The sequence below is a fragment of the Carettochelys insculpta genome, chromosome 5, assembly GCF_033958435.1.
Source record: "Carettochelys insculpta isolate YL-2023 chromosome 5, ASM3395843v1, whole genome shotgun sequence".
Classification (NCBI taxonomy): domain Eukaryota; kingdom Metazoa; phylum Chordata; order Testudines; family Carettochelyidae; genus Carettochelys; species Carettochelys insculpta.
The window spans coordinates 818,060-842,621 of record NC_134141.1 but is presented as its reverse complement, the minus strand read 5'-3'; the positions used below and the strand labels follow the sequence as shown (position 1 = coordinate 842,621).

The 24,562-nt window shown below is 47.2% G+C and overlaps 1 protein-coding gene across 2 annotated transcripts in view; it reads right to left on the bottom strand.

Annotated features, from left to right (window-relative positions):
• Positions 1 to 6,149, bottom strand: part of XPA (XPA, DNA damage recognition and repair factor) — a 34,325-nt gene extending 28,176 nt beyond the window's left edge. For both annotated transcript variants that reach the window (XM_074993993.1, XM_074993992.1), the window contains exons 1-2: positions 6,046 to 6,149; positions 4,364 to 4,515 (exon numbers count right to left, since the gene is read on the bottom strand). In XM_074993993.1, the coding sequence (XP_074850094.1) occupies positions 4,364 to 4,505 (142 nt within the window). In that variant the 5' untranslated portion in view covers positions 4,506 to 4,515; positions 6,046 to 6,149. The remainder of the gene's footprint in view (positions 1 to 4,363; positions 4,516 to 6,045) is intronic.
• Positions 6,150 to 24,562: the final 18,413 nt, after the last annotated feature.

Here is a 24,562-nt window from a genome sequence, read left to right as displayed (position 1 = left end):
CAAGGGCTGTATCAACCACAATGTTCTCGCGTGAGTACAGCTTGGAGTAGTGCTGGACCCAGCGCTCCATCTGTTTGGCTTTGTCAGCAATGACTTCACCTGATTTGGATTTCAGAGGTGCCATCTTGTTCTGGGTGGGTCCTAATGCCTTCTTGATGCCCTCGTACATTCCCCTGAGATTACCGAAGTCAGCACTGGTCTGGATGCTGCTGCATAGCTCGAGCCAGTAGTTGCTGGCACAGCGCCTGGCCATCTGCTGTACTGTTTTTCTGGCTGCTCTGAGTGCTTGCAGGGTACTCTGGCTCGGTGAGCGTTTGTACACCAGGAGTGCAGCGCGCTTCTTTTCGATGGCTGGAATCATCTCATCGGACTTAGCTTTGAACCAGTCATTTGTGTTTCTAGCTCTTCTTCCAAACACCGACAAGGCCATGTTGTAAATTGTATCCCTCAGATGTTGCCATCTGGATGTCACATCGGCACCCCCAAGGCTGCTGCGCAGATTCTCCTCGAGGGTCTCTCTGAACTTTTCAGCTCTCTCTGAGTTTGCTGTCTTTCTGGCATCAATGCGGGGCCTTCCAGTTAGTTTAGAGCGGTACAGCTTCTTGGGAATCACCTTCAGTTTGGAGCAAACTAGCGAGTGATCTGTATCACAGTTGGCACTATGATAGCTGCATATCAGAAGGACATTTCTGAGGTTATCACGTCTAGCGATGACCACATATAGTTGACGCCAGTGTTTTGAGCGTGGGTGTCTCCATGACACTCTGTGCTGTGGCTTGGTTTGGAAAAATGTGTTTGTGATGCACAGATTGTGGTACGTGCAAAGTTCGAGAAGACGCTGTCCATTGTCATTCATTTTTCCCCACACCGAAGTGGCCTAAGCAGGAAGGCCATGAGTCACAATCGGCTCCAACTCTCGCATTGAAGTCACCCAAGACGTACAGTTGTTCACGAGCAGGTATTTGCGCTACAGCAGCACTGAGCACGTCATAAAACTCGTCTTTTAATTCCGGTGCAGCGTACGGGATTGGAGCATAAGTGCTGATCAGGTGGACAGGAATGGCACAAGTTTGAAATGTGACCTGAAGGAGTCTTTCTGTTCTGCCCATGACTAATTCCACCATTTGTAGAAGGGTGTTTCTGATGGCAAAGCCAACACCATGCTCTGGGGGTTCTTCTTGGGCTTTACCCTGCCAGAAAAAGGTGTAGTCCTTTTCTTTTAGAGATCCCAAATCTGCAAGTCGTGTCTCTTGCAGAGCAGCAATGTCAACTTGGAGCCTCTTCAGTTCCTCATTGATGACAGCGGTCTTTTGGGTGTCGCTGATGTCTTGAAGATCTTCAGTCAAACCGGTCAGCATGGTCCCCACATTCCAGCAAGCGAGCTTAAAACTTTGATGGTTTCCTTTTCTTGTTGATTTTCTTATTGGTTTGCCTGGTGCTCAAATTTCAGTCACTTGTCAGGTTTGGGAACCTTAAGCCTCACGCACCCAGTGAGGCAGGTGAACTGTGGTGGGACAGTACCCTTCTGGCTGGGGGCTGCCCAGCTTGAGGCGGGCGGTGACTGTCCAGTGAGATGCGATGATCTCTCCCTCCGTCGAAGGCAACCCCTGGCGCTCGTTCTCTACGCCAGTCGAGCAAGAGCTTATAACTGGTATCTGTTACCTCCCGTGTTGGTTCAACATTGTTAAGCGATACTGGAGTACCTCTCCAGGAGCAAGCCTGGGCAATTTTTTGGGACCCTGGGCTGCCCAGACGCCAGTGTTCCCCTCTTGGCTTTACTGATATAGTCCAAAGGAGAGGATAACCTCTACGTCTGGTACCAGTTCAGCTGCAGGAGTTGCCGGGTCAATGCCAGAAGTTGGCACAGAACTGCCTTAGGACTACCCTCCAGATTTTCTCTCAGGGTTTACTCCCTTAGCCTTGCTCCTTCCCAGGATAACCCACAAGGCAGTGGGGGCCAGCAAATCACAAAATTCCATATAAGTGGACTTGCACATGCAAAAGTTCTGCACCCACTGCTGGTTGTTCTAGGCCTCCAAAACAATGTGGTCCCACCGGTGTGTGCTTGTTTCACGAGTCCAAATACTGCACTCCATTCTAAGCAATGCATCCAGCGCAGCTAGCATTTCTTAATTTCAGGTCTGCAGTTCATCGATTTCATCTCCACCCTCTTCATCCAAACCATCATCTCATCCCACAGCCTTCACTAAAGCAAATACTGTGTAACATTCTGGGAAGTGGCCATAATGGCCCAAGTAACGATTTCAAGCATTTGAGGATCCATGCTAGTGCTAACACTGTGCCAGAGAAAATGGTTTAGTCTCCTGTTTGTTTTTGCACAGTTAGTGGGTGCTCTGAATTCTGGGATAGTGCTTTGCATTCTGGGATAGTGGCATCAAACAACCAGAAGCAACTGCAGCAATTTTTTTTCCTACAATCCAATTGTATAAAATTCCCAGAAGGCAACAGGGATAAGGCACTGTGAGATAGGGATCCACAATGCATTGCTCATGCAGACAAATTTGGATAAGGTAATGGAGATGCAGTAAATTGGCATAGAGAAGCAGTAAGTTGACTTTCCAAAACATTTGTGGATTGTTGCAATTAGCTTCAAGTTTATAAGATAGATATCAAAAAGTCAAATTTGTTTAAATCAATTTCATTTCATAGTGTAGACATAGCCATAGATCTAGGAGAGCAGGACATACAGGGTACTTGGAGAATCATTCAACTCCAAGGGCACGCTTATAACAACTGAATATAATTCAGCTGGGGCCCACAAAGAAAATACATACTGTATCCATGCATAGCTTGCACTATGTTTGTTAAGGAACCAAACTTGGTGGAAGACCATTTCTTAAAAGCTATACCTACCCAAAACTAAGATTAAGTCATGGAGATCACAAATTCAATGACTTACAGATACCTCAGTGACATTTTCGGCTTTATCCTTCTCTCCACTCCTCACAGCTCCAAGCCACTAGCCTTTCAGTTGTGAGCCATCGCAGGCTGCAAAGGCTTATCTGTAGCTCTCACACACAATGGGTCGCAGTTGCTGGATTTCTCTTGTGTAGCAGAGCTTGGGCTCTCTTCCCCATCACTCCATTTTGTCACCATTGTTTTTAGTAAAAGCAAAGGTCAAGGGCTTCTGTGAATTTTGTTTATTACCTATGACTGTCCCTGACTTTCACTAAAAATGTTAACAAGATCTTAACCCTAGCTATACCTAATGCCTGTGATTCAGGGTACAGAGATTATAGGATACATGTTTTTGCCTAAATTAAAGAAACAGAGAAGTGTGTTTTAGAAAACAGAAATCTAATAAAGCCCTTTTCTATACTTGGGAGCCAGAGTGCAAAAGCTTTAATACAAGGTGAGCTGAAAAACCTTCTGAAAGAAATCCGCTGTACAGAAAAATATATGCACATTGAACTAAGTGATCATCTAAAAAAAATTAATGCTTGCCAGATGCACTTTTCCTATTTGTCAACTATCTAACAGAAAAGCCAGGAAGTTCATAAAGCACAAGTAGCCTGAGCAAATGAACGTTTAGGCTTTAAAAAACAAAAATCCAGTACATACGCACACACACAAAAACAACCCCCTCCCCAACAAACTGGACACTTTTTCTCATCAAACATCTTAAATCAGTGTACATTATGCCTGTAAATTCATGTTGCATTCAGTGATCCAAATAAAAAAGATAATGCTATATTTAAAATATTTATTTTAAATAACATGGTAAAGTCACATTTCTGAAATATTTCACAAATGGAAAAAAACAGATTAAGAAAGGTTTGTAGAATGAGCATGAATAATCAGTTTATTCAACCAGGCTTGGTCATAACAAGGTAATCAGTTTTATTCAGTTTTCTAGTTTGAAATGGTTCCATTCTCAGTTGTGAACATTACTTTCTTAGAAGTCTAGATGTCTGCCCTGCCAACTTTGGCCTTTGCCATTTGACAACCATGGATATTTCCTTTCCAGGATTCATTGCTTCTTAGACTAATGGCCAAAATGACTCAGTACCACTAACATCTCTATCACATGGCTTTAATATCAATGCTGAACAACCCACTGTGCTATTACTCTCGGCAGGCCTGAGAGCACATAGCATAGAAGGCACCATTGCCATTAAAGTGGAGACTCTATGGAGCTGTAGCATGGCATGCTGGGACCCAGCTGGTGCCTCTACAGCTGTGACTGCACCCATTCTCCATTGACACCATATAAGGTGCTGCTCCACTTGGGTGTACCCTAGGTGATGTTGGCTACTGCAGAGGCCATGGCACAAGGATATTCTGACCCTGGTTTTGCTCAGCTGCAAAGCAGGTGGAGGAGAGATCAGAGGTCAGCACAAACCTTGGCTGGGGGCTGCAGGGTAGGGCCAGGAAGCTAACCGGGCCTGCCGCAGCATCAGTGCCCGCTGGCGGTTCCGCTCAATCTTCGCCCGCATGGCTGCAGACAGAGTGGACCTCTCTCCTGCAGGCCCCTGGCTGTCCATGGCCAGCAACCTACAGTAAGGAAAGGGCAATGTCAGCACTTGCTATTATCCCCCTCTTCTCCCCAACCTGGACTTTTGGTCAGGCCCTCTCATGGTCTCCCCTCACCACAACTGACATCCCTGGGGGCGTAGCCTCTTCACACAATGGCCCCAGGCTCCTCCCTGGCTCTCCCCTCACCATAACTGACATCCATGGGGGTGGGGTCTCTTCGCACAATGGTCCTAGGCCCTCCCCTGCTCTCCCCCTACCACAACTGACATCCCTGGGGTCGGGGCCTTCTCACACAATGGCCACAGGCCCCTCCCCTGCTCTCTCCCTACCACAGCTGACATCCCTGAGGGCAGGGTCTCCTCACACAATGGCCCCAGGCCCCTCCCTGGCTCTCCCCCCACCACAACTGACATCCCCGGGGGCAGGGCCTCCTCACACAATGGCCACAGGCCCCTCCCCGGCTCTCCCCCTATGACAACTGACATCCCCGGGGGCAAGGCCTCCTCACACAATAGAAGCAGGCCCCTCCCCTGCTCTCCCCCTACAACTGACATCCCTGGGGGCGGGGCTTCCTCACACAATGGCCCCAGGGCCCTCACCAGCTCTTCCCCCACCACAACTGACATCCCTGGGGGCGGGGCCTCCTCACACAATGGCCCCAGGCCCCTCCCCAGCTCTCCCCCTATGACAACTGACATCCCTTGGGGTGGGGTCTCCTCACACAATGGCTCCAGCTCCCTCCCCGGCTCTCCCCCCGCCACAACTGACATCCCTTGGGGTGGGGTCTCCTCACACAACGGCTCCAGCTCCCTCCCCGGCTCTCCCCCCACCACAACTGACATCCCTGGGGGCGGGGTCTCCTCACACAATGGCCCCAGGCCCCTCCCCGGCTCTCCCCCTATGACAACTGACATCCCTTGGGGTGGGGTCTCCTCACAAAACGGCTCCAGCTCCCTCCCCGGCTCTCCCCCCACCACAACTGACATCCCTGGGGGCGGGGTCTCCTCACACAATGGCCCCAGGCCCCTCCCCGGCTCTCCCCCTATGACAACTGACATCCCTTGGGGTGGGGTCGCCTCACAAAACGGCTCCAGCTCCCTCCCCGGCTCTCCCCCCACCACAACTGACATCCCTGGGGGTGGGGTCTCCTCACACAATGGCCCCAGGCCCCTCCCCGGCTCTCCCCCCACCACAACTGACATCCCTGGGGGCGGGGTCTCCTCACACAATGGCCCCAGGCCCCTCCCCGGCTCTCCCCCCACCACAACTGACATCCCTGGGGGCGGGGTCTCCTCACACAATGGCCCCAGGCCCCTCCCCGGCTCTCCCCCCACCACAACTGACATCCCTGGGGGCGGGGTCTCCTCACACAATGGCCCCAGGCCCCTCCCCGGCTCTCCCCCCACCACAACTGACATCCCTGGGGGCGGGGTCTCCTCACACAATGGCTCCAGCCCCCTCCTCTGCTCAGGCAGCTCCACCCCCTACACCGCCTACCCCATCCTCAGTCCTTTCCCGCCCAGCAGCCAGGCCCCGCCCACTCATCACCTCGGGGGGCGCCGGCAGCGAGCGCGCGCACTCCCTGGGCGCAGGCCGCGGCCACCGAACGCCGCCTCCCACTTCCGAAGCCTCGGAGTCGCTGCTGCGCGTGCGCCCAGCCACGGGGCGGGGCAGCGTGTGACGCGCGCCGCGCGCCGCGGGAGAGTCAAGCGGGAACGGCACTGGCCGGGACGGGGCGATCGCGGCCTCGCCTCACGGCTCCTGCCTCTCCCGGTCCCCGCCCAAAAGAGGTAGCGGGCGGGTTGGGGCTGCCGCGCCTGGCCGGTGAGGAGCACCGGGGTCCAGGGAGGCGGGTCCCTGTTCACGGGCTCTCGGTGTTCAGAAAGCAGCAGGCGAGCCCCGACTGGCGTGTGGCCGGTTCCTGTGCCTGGGTTTCATGGGCTAGTTAACGGGGTTAGTTCAGAGACTCCTGGGGCTGGAAGGGACCTCAGAGGCCAAGGAGTCCAACCCGCTGCCCAGAGCAGGACCAGCCCCAAGGGAATCCTGCCGGCCAGGGCCTCGTCAAACTGAGACTTAGAAACCTTGTGGGCATGGGGCAAGGACGAGAAGTCTGGGGCACCTTAGGGACTAACGGCTACCTTGGAGCACAAGCTTTCGTGCGCAGAGACCCGCCTCATCAGCTGCATGTCTTTACCCACGCAGGCTTGTGCTCCAAGGTAGCCGTTAGTCCATAAGGTGCACCAAGACTTCTCTTTGGTTTTGCAGATAGAGTAACGTGACCACCCCTCTGGTACTAAGGATGGAGATTCCACTGTTTTACCACCCTCCTGGTGAAATAGTTTTTCCTAATTTCCAACCTACACCTCTCGCTGTGTAACTTCAGACCATTGCTCCCTGTTCTGCCATCTGACACCGCTGAGAACAGCCTCTTTAGAGCCCCACTTCAGGAAGTTGAAGGCTGCAATCAAGTTGTCCCTCAGTCTTCTCTTCTGTAAACTAAATAGGCCCAAGTCCCTCAGCCTCTCCTCATAGGCCATGTGCTCCAGCCATAATCATTTTTGTTGCTGTACACTGAACTAGCTCCAGTGCATCCACATCCTTTCCATACTGGGGCCCCCAGAACTGGATGCAGTACTCAGATGAGGCCTCACCAGTGCTGAGTAGAGGGGAATGATAACTTTTCTAGATCTCCTGGCAGTGCTTCTCCTAATGCATCCAAATATGCCATTAGCCTTCTTGACTACATGGACACACTGTTGATTCATATCCAGCATCTCATTCACCATAATCCCCAGGTTGTTTTCTGCTGCATGGCTACTTAGCCAGTTGGCACTCAACCTGTAACAGTTCTTGGGATTCTTCTATCTCAAGTGCAGGACTCTGCACTTGTTCTTGTTGAACCTCATCAGATTTCTTTTGGCCTAATCCTCCAGTTTATCCAGGTCACTCTGGATCCTATCCCTGCCCTATAGCATATCTACCTCTCCCCCTAGCTTAGTGTCATCCATAAATTTGCTGAGAGTGCAGTCCATCCCCTCATCCAGGTCACTAATAAAGAGGTTGAATAATGCTGGCCTTAGAACTGATCCTTGGGACACCCCACTTGAAAATGACCATCATCCAGACATTGAGTCATTGATCACTACCTGTTGAGCGCCTCCATCAAGCCAGTTGTCTTTCCACCTTAGAGTCCTGTATCCAATCCATGCTTCCTTAACTTATGGGCAAGAAAGTTGTGGGAGGCTATTTAAAGCTTTGCTAAAGTCAAGGTGTGTCACATCCATTGATTTCCCCATGTCCACAGAGCCAGTTACTGCATCATAGAAGCTATGATTGGTCAGATTGGTCAGGCAGGACTTGCCCCTGGTGAATCCATGTTGACTACTCTTGATCACTTTCTCCTCTACCAAGTGTTCCAAAATGGATTCCTTGAGGAGCCCCTTCATGATTGTTCCGGGGACTGTGGTAAGGCTGACCAGTCTCTAGTTAGTTCCCTGGATTATCTTCCTTTCCTTGTTTAAAGATGGGCACTACATTTGCATTTTTCCAATCATCCGAGACCTCTCCCACTCTATGAGTTTTCAAAGATAACAGCCAAAGGCTCTCCAATGACATCTGCCAATTCCCTTGGATGCAGTAGATCTGGAACCATGGATTTGTCTGCATCCAACTTTTCTAAATAGCTCTTAACCTGTTCTTTACCCACTGAGGGCTGCTCACCTCCTTCCCACACTGCATCGCCTAGTGACATAGTGTGGGAGCTGACCTTATCTGTGAAGACTGAGGCAAAAAAAAAGCATTGCGTACTTCAGCCTTTCCCATATCATCTATCACTAGATTATCTCCCTCGTTCAGTAGCAGCCCCACATCCTCCCTAATCACCCTCTTTTTATTAACATCCCTGTAGGAACCCTTCTTGTCGCCCTTTACATTCCTTGCTAACTGCAATTTCAATTGTGCTTTCGCTTTCCTAATTACTCCCCACCATTTTCCAGCCATATATTTATACTCCTCCTTAGTCATCTGTCCAAGTTTCCACTTCTTATATGCATCCTTTTTTGAGTTTAAGCTCACCAAGGATTTCCCTGGTAAGTCAAGCTGGTTGCCTACCATCTTTGCTTTTCTTACTGCGCATCGAGACGGTTTGTTCCTGTGCCTTCAATGAGACTTCTTTAAAATACTGCCAGTTCTCCTGAACACATTTCTCTTTCATCTTAGCTTCCCAGGGGATCCTGCCCACCACTTCTCTCAGGGAGTCGAAGAGTTCGTATGTTACAGCTCCAAACTGATGTAGAAAAGTAAATGTAAAACAATGCAGGTTGGAAAATATAATCCCCGGTATGAATACAAAATGATGGGATCTAACTTAGTTGTTGCCACTTAAGAAAGAGATCTTGGAATCATTATAGAAAGATCTCTGTAAACATCTGCTCAATGTGCAGTGGCAGTCAAAAAAGTTTAACAGTTTTAGGAGCTAGTTGGAAAGAGGGGGAGAGGCATTATGGTATTTTCTGTATTATCTATATAAATCCATGACACGCGCTTATCCTGAATATTATGTCCAAATCTGGTTGCCCCATCTCAAAAAAGATCTAGTGGAATAGAGGAAGGTACAGAGCTGGATAATAAGAGATCACGGGTATGGAACAGCTTTTATATGAAGAGAAATAAAAAGACTGGGACTGTTCAGGGGGTTTATGCTAGATGTCTATAATATTTTGACTGGTGTGGAGAGAGTGAGTAAGGAAATGTTATGTACTCTTTCACATAACAAAAGAACTAGGGGTCACCCCATTAAATTTAATAGGCAGCAGGTTTAACACAAAATAAAGGAAGTACTTCTTCACACGCTCCCCAGTCAACCCGTGGAATGGATTGCCAGGGGATGTTGTGAACAAGAACTAGATAAGTTCATGGAAGATAGATTCATCAGTGGCTATTAACCAGGATGGGAAGCAATCGTGAGGGTGTCTATGCTCTAATGACAGAAGCTGGGAGTGGACTACAGCCAGTGGATTAATCAATGATTGACTGTTCTGTTCTTTCTCTTAGGATACTGAACTAGGATAGTCTGAGATACTGGATGTTTTCCAACTTGCATTACTGGTCATTTTTATGATACTTCAAGCCTTGGGGTTAGTAATATCTTACTGTGTCAACTCCTGATTGTTCTAATTTTACCTATAAACTTAAAATATTACTTAAACTGGTGTTAGTATACATTTTTCTTTCTGAATGTAGGAATTAAAGTCCTGTCAGCTAATTTCTAAGTTAAAGTTGCTGTTGAGCAGACCATTGAGAGGAAGACAGCAGAAGAGTGCAGGATCCTGTGGTGAAGGGAGCTCAGCCCTGCACTGGGAAAAGACTGCCATGGCACAGAGCACCTGCCTCAGGCTACTATGCCCATGTTAAAAAGTGGGCAATCATGACCCCCTTGACAACTCTGTTTACAGTGCCTCTGAACTCCAGGGTATCGGGAGCCCAAATGTTATTTGTACCAATGACTCTAATAAATCTTAATTCACCTCTGCTCCCACTAGCAATCACATACTACCTGGAGAACAAAACAGCAGTAATGTAGCGCTTTCATCAGATCAATAGCATTTCTGGTAAAGACTAACATCTATAAGTACAGAGGTCCAAAAAAATTGCAATAAAAACTGACAGATCAAATACATGAACTGAAGGAGGGGGATGAGAGGTGGCAATGTTAACTGTCTGGCCTCAGATTCTTACAAACATCAAAGGAAGGGACACAGTCCTTGTAATGCGTGAGATAATTGCTGTGTTTTTTCCTACCAAGTGTTAATGTGTCAGATTTGAATATGAAGCTCAGTTCACAAATCTCCCTGTGTAATCTGCTGTTAAAGTCTCTTTGTTGTAAGATGCGGATTCTCAGGGCTTTAATAGAATGGCCCCCTCCAGTGAAATGGTCACTGCCTGGCTTATGGGTATTGAGATTTGTGACGTCTGTTCTGTCCATTCATTGTTTGGTGAACAGTTTGCCCGGTTTGTCCCATGTTCATAGTAGAGGGACATTGCTGGCGCATAATGGCATATGTAATATTGGTCGAGGTACACAAGAATGAGCCCTTGCTCTTGTAACTAAAATGGTTAAGTCCAGTGATGGTATTCCCAGCATGAATATGTGGACAAAGTTGGCAATGGGATTTGTTACAAGAAGTTCCAGCATTAGTATTACAGTGTGATTGCTAGTGAGAATCTTTCTTAGTTAGGAGGTTGTCTATAGGAGAGAACAGGCCTGTCACCTAGGGCCTTCTGGAGTGTGGCATCCTGATTAAGGACAGGTTGTAGGTCTTTAATAATGCGTTGAAGTGGTTTGAGCGGGGTACTATATAGGTAATGATAAGTGGTGTTCTGCTATTGGTCTTCTTGAGTCTATCTTGAAGTAGTTGGTTTCTGGGTATTCATCTAGCCCCGTCAGTCTGTTTTTTTTACTTCTCCCGATGGGTAATTAAGTTTTATGAATGCTTGGTGGAGGTCCTGAAGTTTTCAGTCTCTGTCAGTATGATCAGAGCAGATGCAATTGTATCTAAGGGCTTGACTGTAAACGATGGATTGTGTGGTGTGTGCTGGATGGAAGCTGGAAGCATGTAGGTAAGCGTAGCAGTGAGTGGGTTTCCGGTAGAGAATGGTGTTGATGTGGCCGTTAGTGATTTGTGTTGTGGTGTCCAGGAAATGTATCTCTTGTGTGGAATAGTCAAGGCTGAGATTGACTGCGGGGTGCAGAGTGTTAAAATGTCTGTGGAATTCTTGGAAGGTTATACTGTAGTAGAGCTCATAAAAGTAGCCATGGTCTAGCTAGTATTTGCTCCTGGTAGCTGTCTGCTAACTAGTACTTGACTACAGGTGACCGCTAACTAGTGCTCAACAGCTGGAAACCGGGCATTAACTAATACTAATATACTGGCAGATTCAACTACTTCCATGCACTAAATGCTAGCTGTGTACTAGCTATTTCTCAGTGCAATAGCCATACAGTAGTTGGTAGCTAACTAATAACTAAATAGTATGTTTTTGGAGCAGCAATTGGCAAATTGATTTCCTTTTTTTTTTTTTCAAACTTTATGTGCATAGACGTGGGACAACTCTTGTATCAATATTTTTGGCTTGTCATGCATACTTTCTAATTTTGCCGTTATTAAATATGTTTTTATTTGAGGTGAAGTATCTCTGGACTGTTGATACAATTAAACAATTTATGAAAAATAAAATGAACTAATTTCCTGATACAAAAGTGGTGCACCTGTTCCACTTTGTAAGTCCTCTTGTTAACTTACACCCTAGGTCATGCATCAGAGATTGATACTGTGAGTTAACTCACTATGACACAGAGTGAGAACTGCCTAGCTAATTATATTTGTCATATGTCTCTGGGATTTTCTCACTTGCCCACTGCCAGTGGGAACTGGACCTGTTTTTCTACTTTATTTATCATCTTTTTCCCACCCCACCCCCCATCTTGTTTCCAATCTTGACTGATAAGTAATGAAGAAAACATGTAAAGTAAGGAAAGCCATGGCACCAGAATTAAAAAGAACAGGCATGTAAGAAGTGAAATATAAATGTGCAGTGACAAAAATTGGCATCCTCTCCTCCCAGGAGATTTAAATGCAGGCTTTTTATTGGCTTGCTGTCTGCAGTGGTTCAAGACCTAGGCTGTGTCTACATGTGCCCCAAACTTCGAAATGGCCACGCAAATGGCCATTTCGAAGTTTACTAATGAAGCGCTGAAATGCATATTCAGCGCTTCATTAGCATGCAGGCGGCAGCCGCGCTTCGAAATTGACGCTCCTTGCCGCCGCGCGGCGCGTCCAGACGGGGCTCCTTTTCGAAAGGACGCCGCCTACTTCGAAGTCCCCTTATTCCCATGAGCTCATGGGAACAGGCTTACATGCCTGTTCTTTTTAATGCATTATTCCCATGAGCTCATGGGAACAGGCTTACATGCCTGTTCTTTTTAATGCATTATTCCCATGAGCTCATGGGAACAGGCTTACATGCCTGTTCTTTTTAATGCATTATTCCCATGAGCTCATGGGAACAGGCTTACATGCCTGTTCTTTTTAATGCATTATTCCCATGAGCTCATGGGAATAAGGGGACTTCGAAGTAGGCAGCGTCCTTTCGAAAAGGAGCCCCGTCTGGACGCGCCGCGCGGCGGCAAGGAGCGTCAATTTCGAAGCGCGGCTGCCGCCCGCATGCTAATGAAGCGCTGAATATGCATTTCAGCGCTTCATTAGTAAACTTCGAAATGGCCATTTGCGTGGCCATTTCGAAGTTTGGGGCACGTGTAGACACAGCCCTAGAGTGCCAACCTCATGGCACTGTTAAAAGCAGAGCAGGCAGACTACCCAAACTAATGTTATATTCTATAATTAAATTTCACCAATCCAGTCAACTTCTAGATCATCAGTCTTGCCATTTAGTAAGTCTGTCAAGCCACACAGGCAAGATGGGTTCCGTGATAAATGGTCACTTAGGCTTTGAAATAAGCGCCCCACTTCAACATTCCCTTACTCCCACAGAACTAATGCCCAGCAGCTGAGAGGAGTTGGGGGCTGCAGGGAGGTAATTTGCAGTCACTCCATGGGAACAGAGAGGTGTGTGGCTGGCCAACCTATAGAGAGAGAAATGGTGGAAAGGCTCAGGGGGAAGAGCAACAAGGCGTAGCAGAGTGTGAACCTGGGCTGCCGAAGAAAGGGTAAAAAGCTAAGCTAGGTGTGTGGAGGGCTTTCGCTGTGGAGCTGAATGCAAACACAAGGGGCCCAGAATTATTTAATTGATGTGAGGAGGGGGAGGGAGACAGCCAGAAACGTGACCCATGGAGAAGTCCATAAAGGAAAAGTTTAGTGAAGAATACTGTCTGTGAAGAGGCTTGGAGCTGTGAACAAATAAACAGCATCCTGTTGTTTGATTCCTACTCTGTTCAGGGAAACATTGTACACTCTTTGTAAACAGACAAGATTGCATTAAAGAAATACCTGATTGCATTATCAGATTTTCCTCCTAATGTAAACAATCTGCAAAACCCAGAATATTGGCTAGCCCCTCTGATCAAAAGAGATAACAATGCCAAGGCTGCATCTACACTTGCATTCCTCTTGCAAAAGAGGCATGCAAATAAGGAACAATTGAAAATGCAAATGAGGTGCATATTTACATTTCTGGCACTTTATTTGCATATTCTCTCGAAAGAGCTTCTTTTGAAAGAAGAAGAGCAGTGTAGATGCAGCTCTTTTGAAAGTAAACCCCATCTTTGAAAGAACCCTTCTTCCCATGAAAAAAGGGAAGAAGGGTTCTTTCAAAGATGGGGTTTACTTTCGAAAGAGCTACGTCTACACTGCTTTTCTTCTTTTGAAAGAAGAATATGCAAATAAGGTGCCAGATTTGTAAATATACACCTAATTTGCATCTTCCTGTTCCCTCATTTGCATGTGTCTTTCGAAAGAGGAATGCAAGTGTAGATGCAGCCCAAGAGTAAACAGAGATGCACACCTCGCCTACAGTTACAAAAAGTACGTAGCATACAAACTATGCATGAGACATAACCCAGATATTTGGATTTCGTTATCCCCAAACAAAATGCCTCTAAGAAACAATATCAACAATTCTCAATTGTTTTTGAAAAAGTATTCCATACAAAGCATCACTAACACCTATGCTGTCCGCCCCCCTTATTTTGCAATGTTTATTCCAGTAGCCTTCATTATTCTTTGCAAAACGTGCAACAAGTCTATCATTTGACAAATAGATTTTTCAGACTCTCTATTTGTTTCCATTATCCATTATCAGAGAATGTCTACTGATACACATATTCATTTACTTTGATTTCACAATGCAAAACTTAACATTCTAATAAACTTACATGCTCTCATCAGCCACAAAGATGATCTCACATATATATCACTGTAAGACAGGTTTTCCACTTCTCACTGTTTTTCATTCAGTGCTCTTTTCTGAATGCTTGCCTTTTTGAATTGTGGACATTACAACTGGACACTGCTTATGAATCATCTTAGCCCCTTAGGATGCATGTAACACTGAGAGCTTAAGTCCAGTTGATTTCCACCAAGACCCCATAGTCTATATCAGGTCCCTTATACAGACCCTATCGCCATAATTTTTGAATGTATGTGAGGCTGCTCAGGAGACAGCCAATTAGAAAAGAGTTTATAGGAACATGATAGGCAGCCATCAAAAGATTACATATAGGGTGCAAACAGTCAGGATCAGGCAGTGTTTCAAAGAGGGTGCTGCAGTCCAAAGAGCGACACAGGTCCTGGAGCAGAAGTGGCAGTGATGAGATGTCTCCAGATGAAGGTGCACTGATGAGCAAGCTAATTCCCAGGATAACAAGCAGGAGGCACCACATTGGTGTGTTGAAGCCTGTCACAATATACTACAGTAGTTTAGTGTATTCATCCTCATAACCCCCTGTGAGGCAGAACAGGGCTACTATCCCCATTGTACATATAGAGCACTGAGGCACAGAGAGGTCAAGTAACTTGCCCAAGGTTACCCTAGCATATTAAGATTATTTTTTAATTAAGAATTACAATATTTTTGTTAATTGCAGAGTTGTTAGATGATGAAGGTAGCACTGAAAATGTAATGATCTGATGAGTACAAGGTGCATAAATTATGTCTTTTAATCAGTCAGTTTTCAGCTCAGTCCCTTTGAATTACAAATCAGACACATTAATGACTAAACAGATTTTGATTAACACTTGCATGTATGATTGGGATTACATTTTCACCACTGGAGGGCGCAATTATTCTTTCCATGAATGCAGCAGAGTATTATGATATCTATGTTTGGATATCTCAGCTTTTGAGGGGTCAGCTTTATATGCCTTTTGTCTGATATTCAGAGGCAATGAACATTCACAGCTTCAATATAGTATTATTTTACATTTATAGAGTTGTGCCACTACCCAGAGGCAATAAGAAGTCCTGTGGCACCTTACAGACAAACAGATGTTTTGGAGCATAAGCTTTCATGGGCAAAGACCCACTTTGTCAAATGCAACTGACAGTGGCATTTGAAAGTGGGTCTTTGCCCACGAAAGCTTATGCTCCAAAATATCTGTTAGTCTGTAAGGTGCCACAGGAGTTCTTGTTCTCGAAGATACAGACTAACATCACTACCTCTCTGATACTTGTACTCGGAGGCAGTGACCCAGACAGGGCCACATTGGGCTAGGTACTATGCAAATACAGAGTGTCTGAAATCAGTGGGAGCTGCAGGTGCTCAGAATCTCTGAAAATCGTGTTTGAGATATCTCAAATCATATGTGATGTTGTGGTAGACCTGAAGTAAAAGTTCTGTGTTGTTCAAAAGCTCGTCTCTCTCCCCAACACAAAGAGGCATTGCTGGGTCCAGGACCAAAGCTGGAGACCCCACCTAAGCAGTGAGGGCTGGGAGCTGGAGGCAGAGCTCCAGCCTGGAAAGTTGGGGCCTGGGGCCAGAGCTCCCAACCTGCCATAGGGTGGCATGAGGGCCAGAGCTGGAGCTCCTCATCTGCTCTGTGGGGCCATCAGACGGAGCTGAAGTTAGCTGATGCAGCAGTGCGGGGCAGCCTGGAGTATCCTGGCAGCTCTGTGACAGCCTGGGGCCAGGAGTGGAGTGCTGGGAAGCCATTGGGAGCCCTGGCTGGGGCCAAATTCCCATGAAGGGAGGCTGAAGGTTGGGGCTGCAGCAGCCCTGAGGCGACAGGACCAGGGTGGTGCAACCTGTATTTACATTTCTTTGTTATTCTTCAGTACTTCTGATACCAGTGCACTGTTTCTCACTTGATCACCAATTAGAGATGTACGTGCATTAAACGCCATTCAATATACAGATGAATCATGTGAGTAGTTTGATTTCAAATACAATGCAATTAAATTGCTGCATTTGTACACACACTACTCATCTTCTTTTGTGCTGATTTATGTTGAAACTATGGTAACTGCCAAGTAGACCACCCATGTTGAAAAGAAGGAAGGAATGCTTTTACACAGCCTATAAACTCTGGATTGGTTGGTCCCCTCCTCCGCACCAAATCTGTCATGTTTAGAACAATGGATGCAAATAATGGTGGCAAAGTTCAATTTTCTGTGTGTTCAGGCTTCTGACAAAAGAACGTGAAGATTATGGGAAGAAAAGATATCCCAACAGAACTTGAAGGTGGGGAGATTTTTGCTGTTGTAATTCATGCTAGGTGGCTTTGAATGGGGTAGTGAAGATTTATCTAGTTGCCGGAGGTTTTTTTGTTGTTGTTTTTTTAATTTTATTGCATTTTCATTACTGAAAGAAGGTAGCTCAGAGAAAAGCAGCAGTTGGAATGAGACCAGCTGTACTTTTGAATGATGCTAAACCACAAATATGTAAATTGAGACTGACTTTTAGGATTATTATGTATAACTCTTAGGATTAGTCTACATACAAAACCTGTAGTGTTATAGGTATGTTGGTATAGCAGTGAAACCTTGCTTAGTGTAGATTTAGCATTTTGGTGGAAAAAAATTATATCCAGCACCAAACACTTACTTTGGTACAAAGGCTGTCTGTAGCCCAGATTTTGTGCGTGTTCTGTGCAGAGCATGCTTACAATAGCTGACCCAACAGGCAGAACTAGTTGAAAATTTTCAGATGAAACTCCCAACCAAATCACCCCAACCTGGGCTTTTTCGAGTCAGGTCTTAGAGGTTTCTAAGGATGGAGATTCCACCTCTTCCCTAGGTAACGCATTCCAGTGCTTCACAATCCTCCTAGTGAAAGAGTTTTTCCAAATACCCAACCTACACCTCCCCCATTGTAACTTGAGACCATTGCTCCTCATTCTATTGCCCCTCAGCACTGAGAACAGCCTGGTTCCGTTCTCTTTGGAACCCCCTTCAGGTAGTTGAAAGCTGCTAACAAATCCCCACTTGCCTTTTCTCTTCTGCAGACTAAGTAAGCCCAGTTTCCTCAGCCGCTCCTCATAAATCATGTACCCCAGCCCATTAGTCATACTCACTGCCTTCTTCTGAACAATTTCCGATTTATCCCCATCTTTTCTATAGTGGGCACCAAAACAGGATTCAGTACGCCAGATGTGGCCTCACCAGTGTCAGAGAGAAGGGAGTAATCCCTTCCCTCAATCTGCTGGCTGTGCTACTACTAATGCAGCCTAATATGCCCTTAGCATATTTTCGTGACAACAGGAGCACACTGTTGACTCATGTCCAGCTTCTTATCCATTGTAATTCCCAGACCCTTTTCTACAAACTGCTACTGAAGCAGTGCGTGGGATTCTTCCATCCTAAGTGTAGGACTATGCTCTTGATCTTTGGAGCCTCATCAGATTTCTTTTGGCCCAGCCCTCTGATTTCTCTAGGTCACTCTGAACTCTGTTCCTACCCATCAGTGGCTAGGTCTACACTAGCCATTGAAGATTGAACACTTAAGTTCGGTCTTCTGGGGCACCATTTCATGCGGTGCATTCCAGGATCAATGTCAAACCCAGAACTCCTTGCGAGCTGCAAGGATTAAGGGATGTCGGCAGGAGGAGCGCTCCGGATGACATTCTGCAGTGAGGACAGGGACCAATGTCAGCTGCTGCAAAATTGATTTTAGTTACACAGTTGGCATACATAAAATTGCGTAGCAGGCACTGACATTCCTGGTAAGTGCAGACATAGCCAGTGTATCTACCTCTCCCCCATTCTTAGTGTCATCTGTGAACTTGCTGAAGGTGCAGCTGGCCTGTCATCCAGATTATTAATGAAGATGTTAAACAAAACCAGCCCCAGGACCAATGTTCAGGGCACGCTTCTTGATGCTGACTGCCAGCTGGACATTGAGCTGTTGATTAGTACCCATTGAGACAGATAATTTATCCAGGTTTTTATCTACCTTATAGTCCATTCATCCAATCATTTAGAGTCAATTTTTTTATTCTAATCCCCTCTTGACAACCCAAGCCCTGAAGACATCTACTGAGTTATCAAGTATGGCTTCCTATATTATGGCCAGAGCTGGTTTCATTACACCTAAGTTATCCCCAATAGATGAGTGAGGTGTCCAGTCTTGTTCTGATGTCTAGAAATGCTCCATCACAGCGGACAACTCCTAAGAATGACATCACTACCTCAGCTATGCCCAGTTGTTTTGGAAAAAAGCATTTCTCATGTCTACTGGGATGTTAATTTATATGGCAATACCCACTTGTTTGGAGTGTGACTAGCACCAAAAATACTCAGTGCACTGTACCTGCAGGCCTGCATCCGCAAACTCCCCACCATGCTGTCTCTAGACTAATCTCTTACATTAATCTGCATTCAAGGAAGTTCTGTCCTAGCCAGAATGGCTCTTCAACTTTTCAAAAGAATCTTTGTCAATGTAATGACATTAAACTCATTAGTCAATCAGTCTGGGTAAGATCATTCTCAAATCTCTGCGGCTGGATAATGGCACAGCACTAAGCCATCCATCTCCCCTGCTGGGAGGCCAGCAGTAAAAACATACATTTTGTGATGTAAGTTAGTCTAATCTTGAAGAATGCACCTGCACCCTGTCTCAGTGCACTCAGCTGCTAAGCAAACATGAATTTGCTTTACAAAAGACTAAGGTGTGCTGAAGACTGGAGCCAGGGAAACTGGGTCTTGGCTTTTTTTCCTTGGAGTCTTTAGTATCATTTTAGTGAGCAAATGGATGGAGAGGTTTTTCTAGTTTTACTATGCTTGGTGAAGCACTCCTTTGGTGCCTGAATCTTTCTGATGATGAAATAAGAATCTTTTCAAGCCTTCATTCCATTAGAAGAATTACCATCAGTGGATCCAGTGTATTTCCTTTCAGTGAAATGATAATTCTAGAGACTGCACAGTTAGCATAATGTCAGGACCCATTCCTGAAAGATGCTTTAGACAGAACTTTCTGTGAGTACCCATGCTATTGGAGGGAGATAACAGAGTGATTTTATTAAGGAGCTGGATTAGGACTCAGGAGAATTAGATTTGAGTTCTAGCTCAGTCACTGGCATTTTGTGTGGGCTTGAGGTTGTCACTTTGGTACAGATCCAGAAAGGTATTGAGGCACCTAAGCCCCAGGCTTGGGCACCTAAATCTCATGTATCGGTGCCCATGTTACAGTTTAGGCTCTGCTTGCAATCCACAAAACTGCAGCTGAACCCTGCAGGTGCCTAAACTCAGGGGGCACAAGGGTAAAAGTTCCCTTGACACCTAGTTCCTGCATTTGTACACCTGCCTCTCTGTAGGGGCCTGGATGTTACCCCCTGCCCATACCCCAGAGTGATCCACAAATAGGCCTGGGAGTGAACCTCACACAAACCCAAAACAATTAACATGGAGCTAAAAGGGCATTTGTGACTGACAACACCTAGAGGGAGAGAGAGGCTAAATTGATCCTGAAGCCCAGCTAGGCAGGAGCAGGCTGGTGAGCATAAAGAGGGGAATTTTGTAGCAGAAGGGGGCTGCATGCAGGGAGTTTGCAATGATTCCCTGAGAACAGAGAGGTGGTGAGGGAATGAAACTTGTGGGGGAGCAAAAGCCCTGGGATTCTAGCGCTGCAAGAAGGGTGAGCCCAGAGAAATTGTGGGGAAGAGAGCCTGAGAAAGGCTGTGGAGGAAGACGCCCAAACAAACAGTAGCAAAGTGATGGAAGGTGCAGATCTTGGCTGCTTGTTATAGGGTTAGCAGCCAGTGTAGAGCCTACTGGAAGGCCTGGGTTCTGTCATAAAGCTCTCTGACATAAGGGGATAAGGATATTACAGAGCCTGGAAGGATGCAATGACCTTTGGGCCAAGGGGCTAGAGCCTGACACAAGGCCTTTGAATTACAGCTTGGACACTTTTGTTGAACTGTTACCCCAAAAGGGCTATGTCTACACTAGCCCCAAATTTCGAAATGGCCATGCAAATGGCCATTTCGAAGTTTACTAATGAAGCGCTGAAATGCATATTCAGCACTTCGTTAGCATGCGGGCGGCCGCGGCACTTCGACATTGACGTGCCTTACCGCCGCGCAGCTCATCCCGACGGGGCTCATGGGAATAAGGGGACTTAGAAGTAGGCGGGGTGCTTTCAAAAAGGAGCCCCGTCGGGACAAGCCGCGCGGCGGCGAGGCATGTCAATTTCGAAGTGCCGCGGCCTCCCGCATTCTAACGAAGCGCTGAATATGCATTTCAGCGCTTCATGAGTAAACTTCGAAATGGCCATTTGCGTGGCCATTTCAAAGTTTGGGGCTAGTGTAGACACGGCCAAGGGGTGGAGACAAATACTGTTATCTGGGGGGAGTTACGGAAGACATACCCCCGCAGCAATAGAGTTCCTTCTCATGGGGGCTGGCATGGCACGCCAGGCCACAAGGCATCCTCCTGCAGTAAGCAAACTGTTTTACAGGACACTGTGCGCAGCCTGGCTGGAGGAGGTAGTGCCACCTGATAGCTTTTAAGCAAGGGGTTAGAGCACTCAGTGCGTAAGGGATGAGTTATATGGGCATGTGGTGCCCATGCTCCACCAGTATTCAGAGTGTGGGGGCCAGGCTCCACCAATGTGTCCCCTGCCCCTGCACACCTCCCTGAGAGAGTCCCTGGGCAACAGCTGGCTGCCGATTTCCATGCTGCACTCCCTTGCTGACTGGCACCTTTCACGCTGCATTCCAGCTAGAAGGGAGCAAAGCGGGCTGAGGGGGCTGCTGCAGTCTGCGGAGGCACACAATGTGATGGCAGCCCTCTTGCTGAGCTTTCTCGTTTGGCTGGGGCCATGAGACCCCTACCCAGAGTATCCCAGAACACCCTTCCATCGCTGCCCAGAGAGCTGCCGCAGGGTGTCTGCAAGCTGTACCAACCTAACCTTCTCTGGGGAAAAGCCACAGCGTCTCTTGAGTCGAAGACGCTTTTCCTGTGCCCCAGGCAGGCCCTGGGGTAGTCGAGGCAATGGTATTTTCTGTTCAATTGCTCCAGCTGCCCCAGAGCTCACAGGGGGCATGTCAAAAGTGTCTTTGAATCAAGAGATGCTTTCCAGAGAGCAGATGGAGCTCCTGCGATGGCGGCCAGGCTACCGGGCCCCTTTAAATCACTTGGGCTATTGCCCTCTTCCCCCATCTCTGTTGGCAGGCCTATCTGGCAGGGGAAGAGGCCTCTCCTCCAGAGCTTACTGCTGTCAGTGTAGAGAGAGCTAAAGGGAGGCCTCCCTTGGCCTCAGCTCCAGGCCAGGTAGCATGCACCCTAAACTTCTCTTCCTGGCTGTACCCCCACCAAAGCCCCTGCCCCTTCTTCCCAACCCCCTGACCTAGCCCTAAGCTCCATTCTGCATCTTGAATCTCTCTCCTTAGCCACACCCTGCATCCCTCACCCCTGTACCCAACCCTCTGCCTGAACCCCAAACCCTTCATCCACAGCCACACTCTGTGGTCCTCATCCCCACATTCCAACCCTCTGCTCCTCCCTGAACACACTCTCTCTCTGAATATAGATAGATATGCATATTGTGGTAGATTACAGACTACAGCTGACAGGTCCTGGGGAAGATTGTAGGCTTTGGAGGAACCCGTTTTTGTTCTCCTTGTAAGTTCCTAGAGGGCACAATCCTGCAGGCTGCAGAGGCAGCTGGGGCTCATCAAGGGTCAGCCACCATCAGGTGGTAATTGAAGCACCTGGGACAAATAAAGGCCTTCAGGCTTTCTGTAAAAGGCTTTCCCCAGACAGTAGGAAGAGGAGTGGGTGTAGTGCTCAGAGAGCAGGAGGCTGGAGGTGTGGAGACCACAGCACAGCAGGAAAAGATCCTAGCTGGTAATTGTGTGTGAAGAGGCCCAGGGAAAGGGAGCTGTTGTAAGGCAGGGCAAAAAGCTCTACTGGCTCTCTCCCTGCCTAGGGTCCCTGGGCTGGAGTCCCCCCAACCACTGTCCCTGGTAGGGCTGACCAACTGGGGTAGGGCTGGAGCAGCTCGAGGCTGGTGGAGAAGGAACCTGCTCTGCTCCAAATCCAGACTGGCCTGTGATGAAAAAGGCTCAGTAAAGGGAGACTCTTGCCTTGGGGAAGTCCAAGGGCAGTGAGGGGGGCCTCCCTGAGTCTGTGAGGCCCACAAGGAGCTGCCCAGAAGTGCAGGACCCTTTAGGAATGGTTGAGGGCTCTGTTACAAAACATACATATACATAAAATGAGCTTACAAGGCAGGTGGAGGGGAAGGACTTAGATCTCCTATGGGCAATATCAAAAATGCAAACTGGCATGTATGTTCTCTCTCTATGGAGATTTACCCAGCATAGCTCAGGGTTTTTGGGGCAGAGGTCTGGTGGTGGAGGTGGTGCAGAAATTGGGACAAGGGGGCTAGAGGTATGGTGGGGACTCAGGAGAAGAGGTGGGGACTCAGAGGACAGGAGAGAGCCAGTAGCTGCTCCCTGGGGCCAGCCCAGTGTCGTGAGGGCTGCACAGCCCAGCTGCTGGCTGCACCCTGGAACTCTTGCTGCTCCCTGTGGCCATTTGAGTATAATGGTCCCTGCTATCACAGCCCTCCCTTTCCATTTGGTGAGAAACAATCACATTTCATGCACAACCAAGCCCTTACCCATTTTAAGTTATGATGGCTAGACAGACAGACAGACAGACATGCACAAACTCTCTCAAATACATAGTGAGTAAATAATTCCCTGAGTCCTCTTCTCCTTTTTAAAGATATGTGGTGTGTCTGCCCTTCTTGAGTCTTCTGGACCCTCAGCCATCCTCCAGGAGTTCTCAGAAATAACTCCTGGATTGTTCCAGGTAGAATTCGTTATAGGGTACTTAAAAGAACTATCAAGCCCCTTCTTCCTTTTTATTGCTAATCAGGTCACTAACAATCTTGTAAGTGAAGACAGAAGCAGGAGCAGATGGGGAGGTTTAAGCCTGACTGTGGGTTGGGATCATGGCAGAGGAGCAGGGGCGTTAAGCCCGGGGTGGGTTAGGGCTGCAAGGGGTGGGAGAGCTAGAGACACTGATGGGGGTTTGAACCGGGGCCAGGGGCACTGAGCTGGTGCAGAGGGTTTGAACCGGGGCAGGGGTATTGAGCTGGAGCCACACATGGGAGTTGAACTGGGGCCAGGATGGCTGAACTGGGGCCACGGGGGTTGAGCCAGGGCCAGGGGTGTGGGATTTTGAGTTGCACTTAACTTGCTTTATTGCAAGTTAAGCGCAACTCAAAATCGCGCATTTCAAGGGTTTAGTGTATAACTCATTTTATGCCTTAGCCTTTCCGATTTTGTCCCTAAATGCTTACGCTATTCTTTTGGATTTGTCTTGAGCAGTTAATTCATTTTTTCCACTTTTCATAGGATTTCTTTTTGATTTTCAGGTCATTAAAGAGATCCTGACAGAGACATATTGTTAGCTTGCTGATCTTCCTATCTTTCTTTCCTTCCCATCAGGATAGATTGTAGTCTTGCTTTTAATACTGTCTCTTTGAAAAACTGCCAGCTCTCTTGAGGATTATCTCTTAGAATTTCTTCCCATTGGACCTTCCCTACTGGTTCTCTGAGTTTGTTGAAGTTTTTTGAAGCCCATTATCTTTAGTCCCCTGCTTTCCTTCCTTTCCTCAGAATCATGAAGTCTATCATTTCATGATCACTTTTGCCAAAGATGCTTCCACTTTCAGATTAACAACCAATTATTCCCTGTTGTCACAATCAAATGTAAAATGTCTGTCCTTCTTGTTATGTCTTTGACTTTCTGAAACAAAATCTCTCCCAGTGCATTTCAAGAAATGATTGGACACTGTGTTTTGCTGTATTTTTTGTCCAACAGATGCTGTAGTTGTTCAAGTCCCTCCCCCACCAATAGGTCTTGCATTTTGGATATCTGTGCTATCATTTTTCTGGAAAGGCCTTGTCAATCTCCTCTTCCTGATTTGCTGGTATATAGTAGACCTCTATTATGTTTCAGAGGGGTAGCTGAGTTAGTCTGCATCTCCAAAAACAACAAGAAGTCCTGTGACACCTTATAGACTAACATATTTTGGAGTATAAGCTTTTGTGGGCAAAGACCCGCTTCATCAGATGCACGAGTTGGGGCATGGGGATGTTTTCAT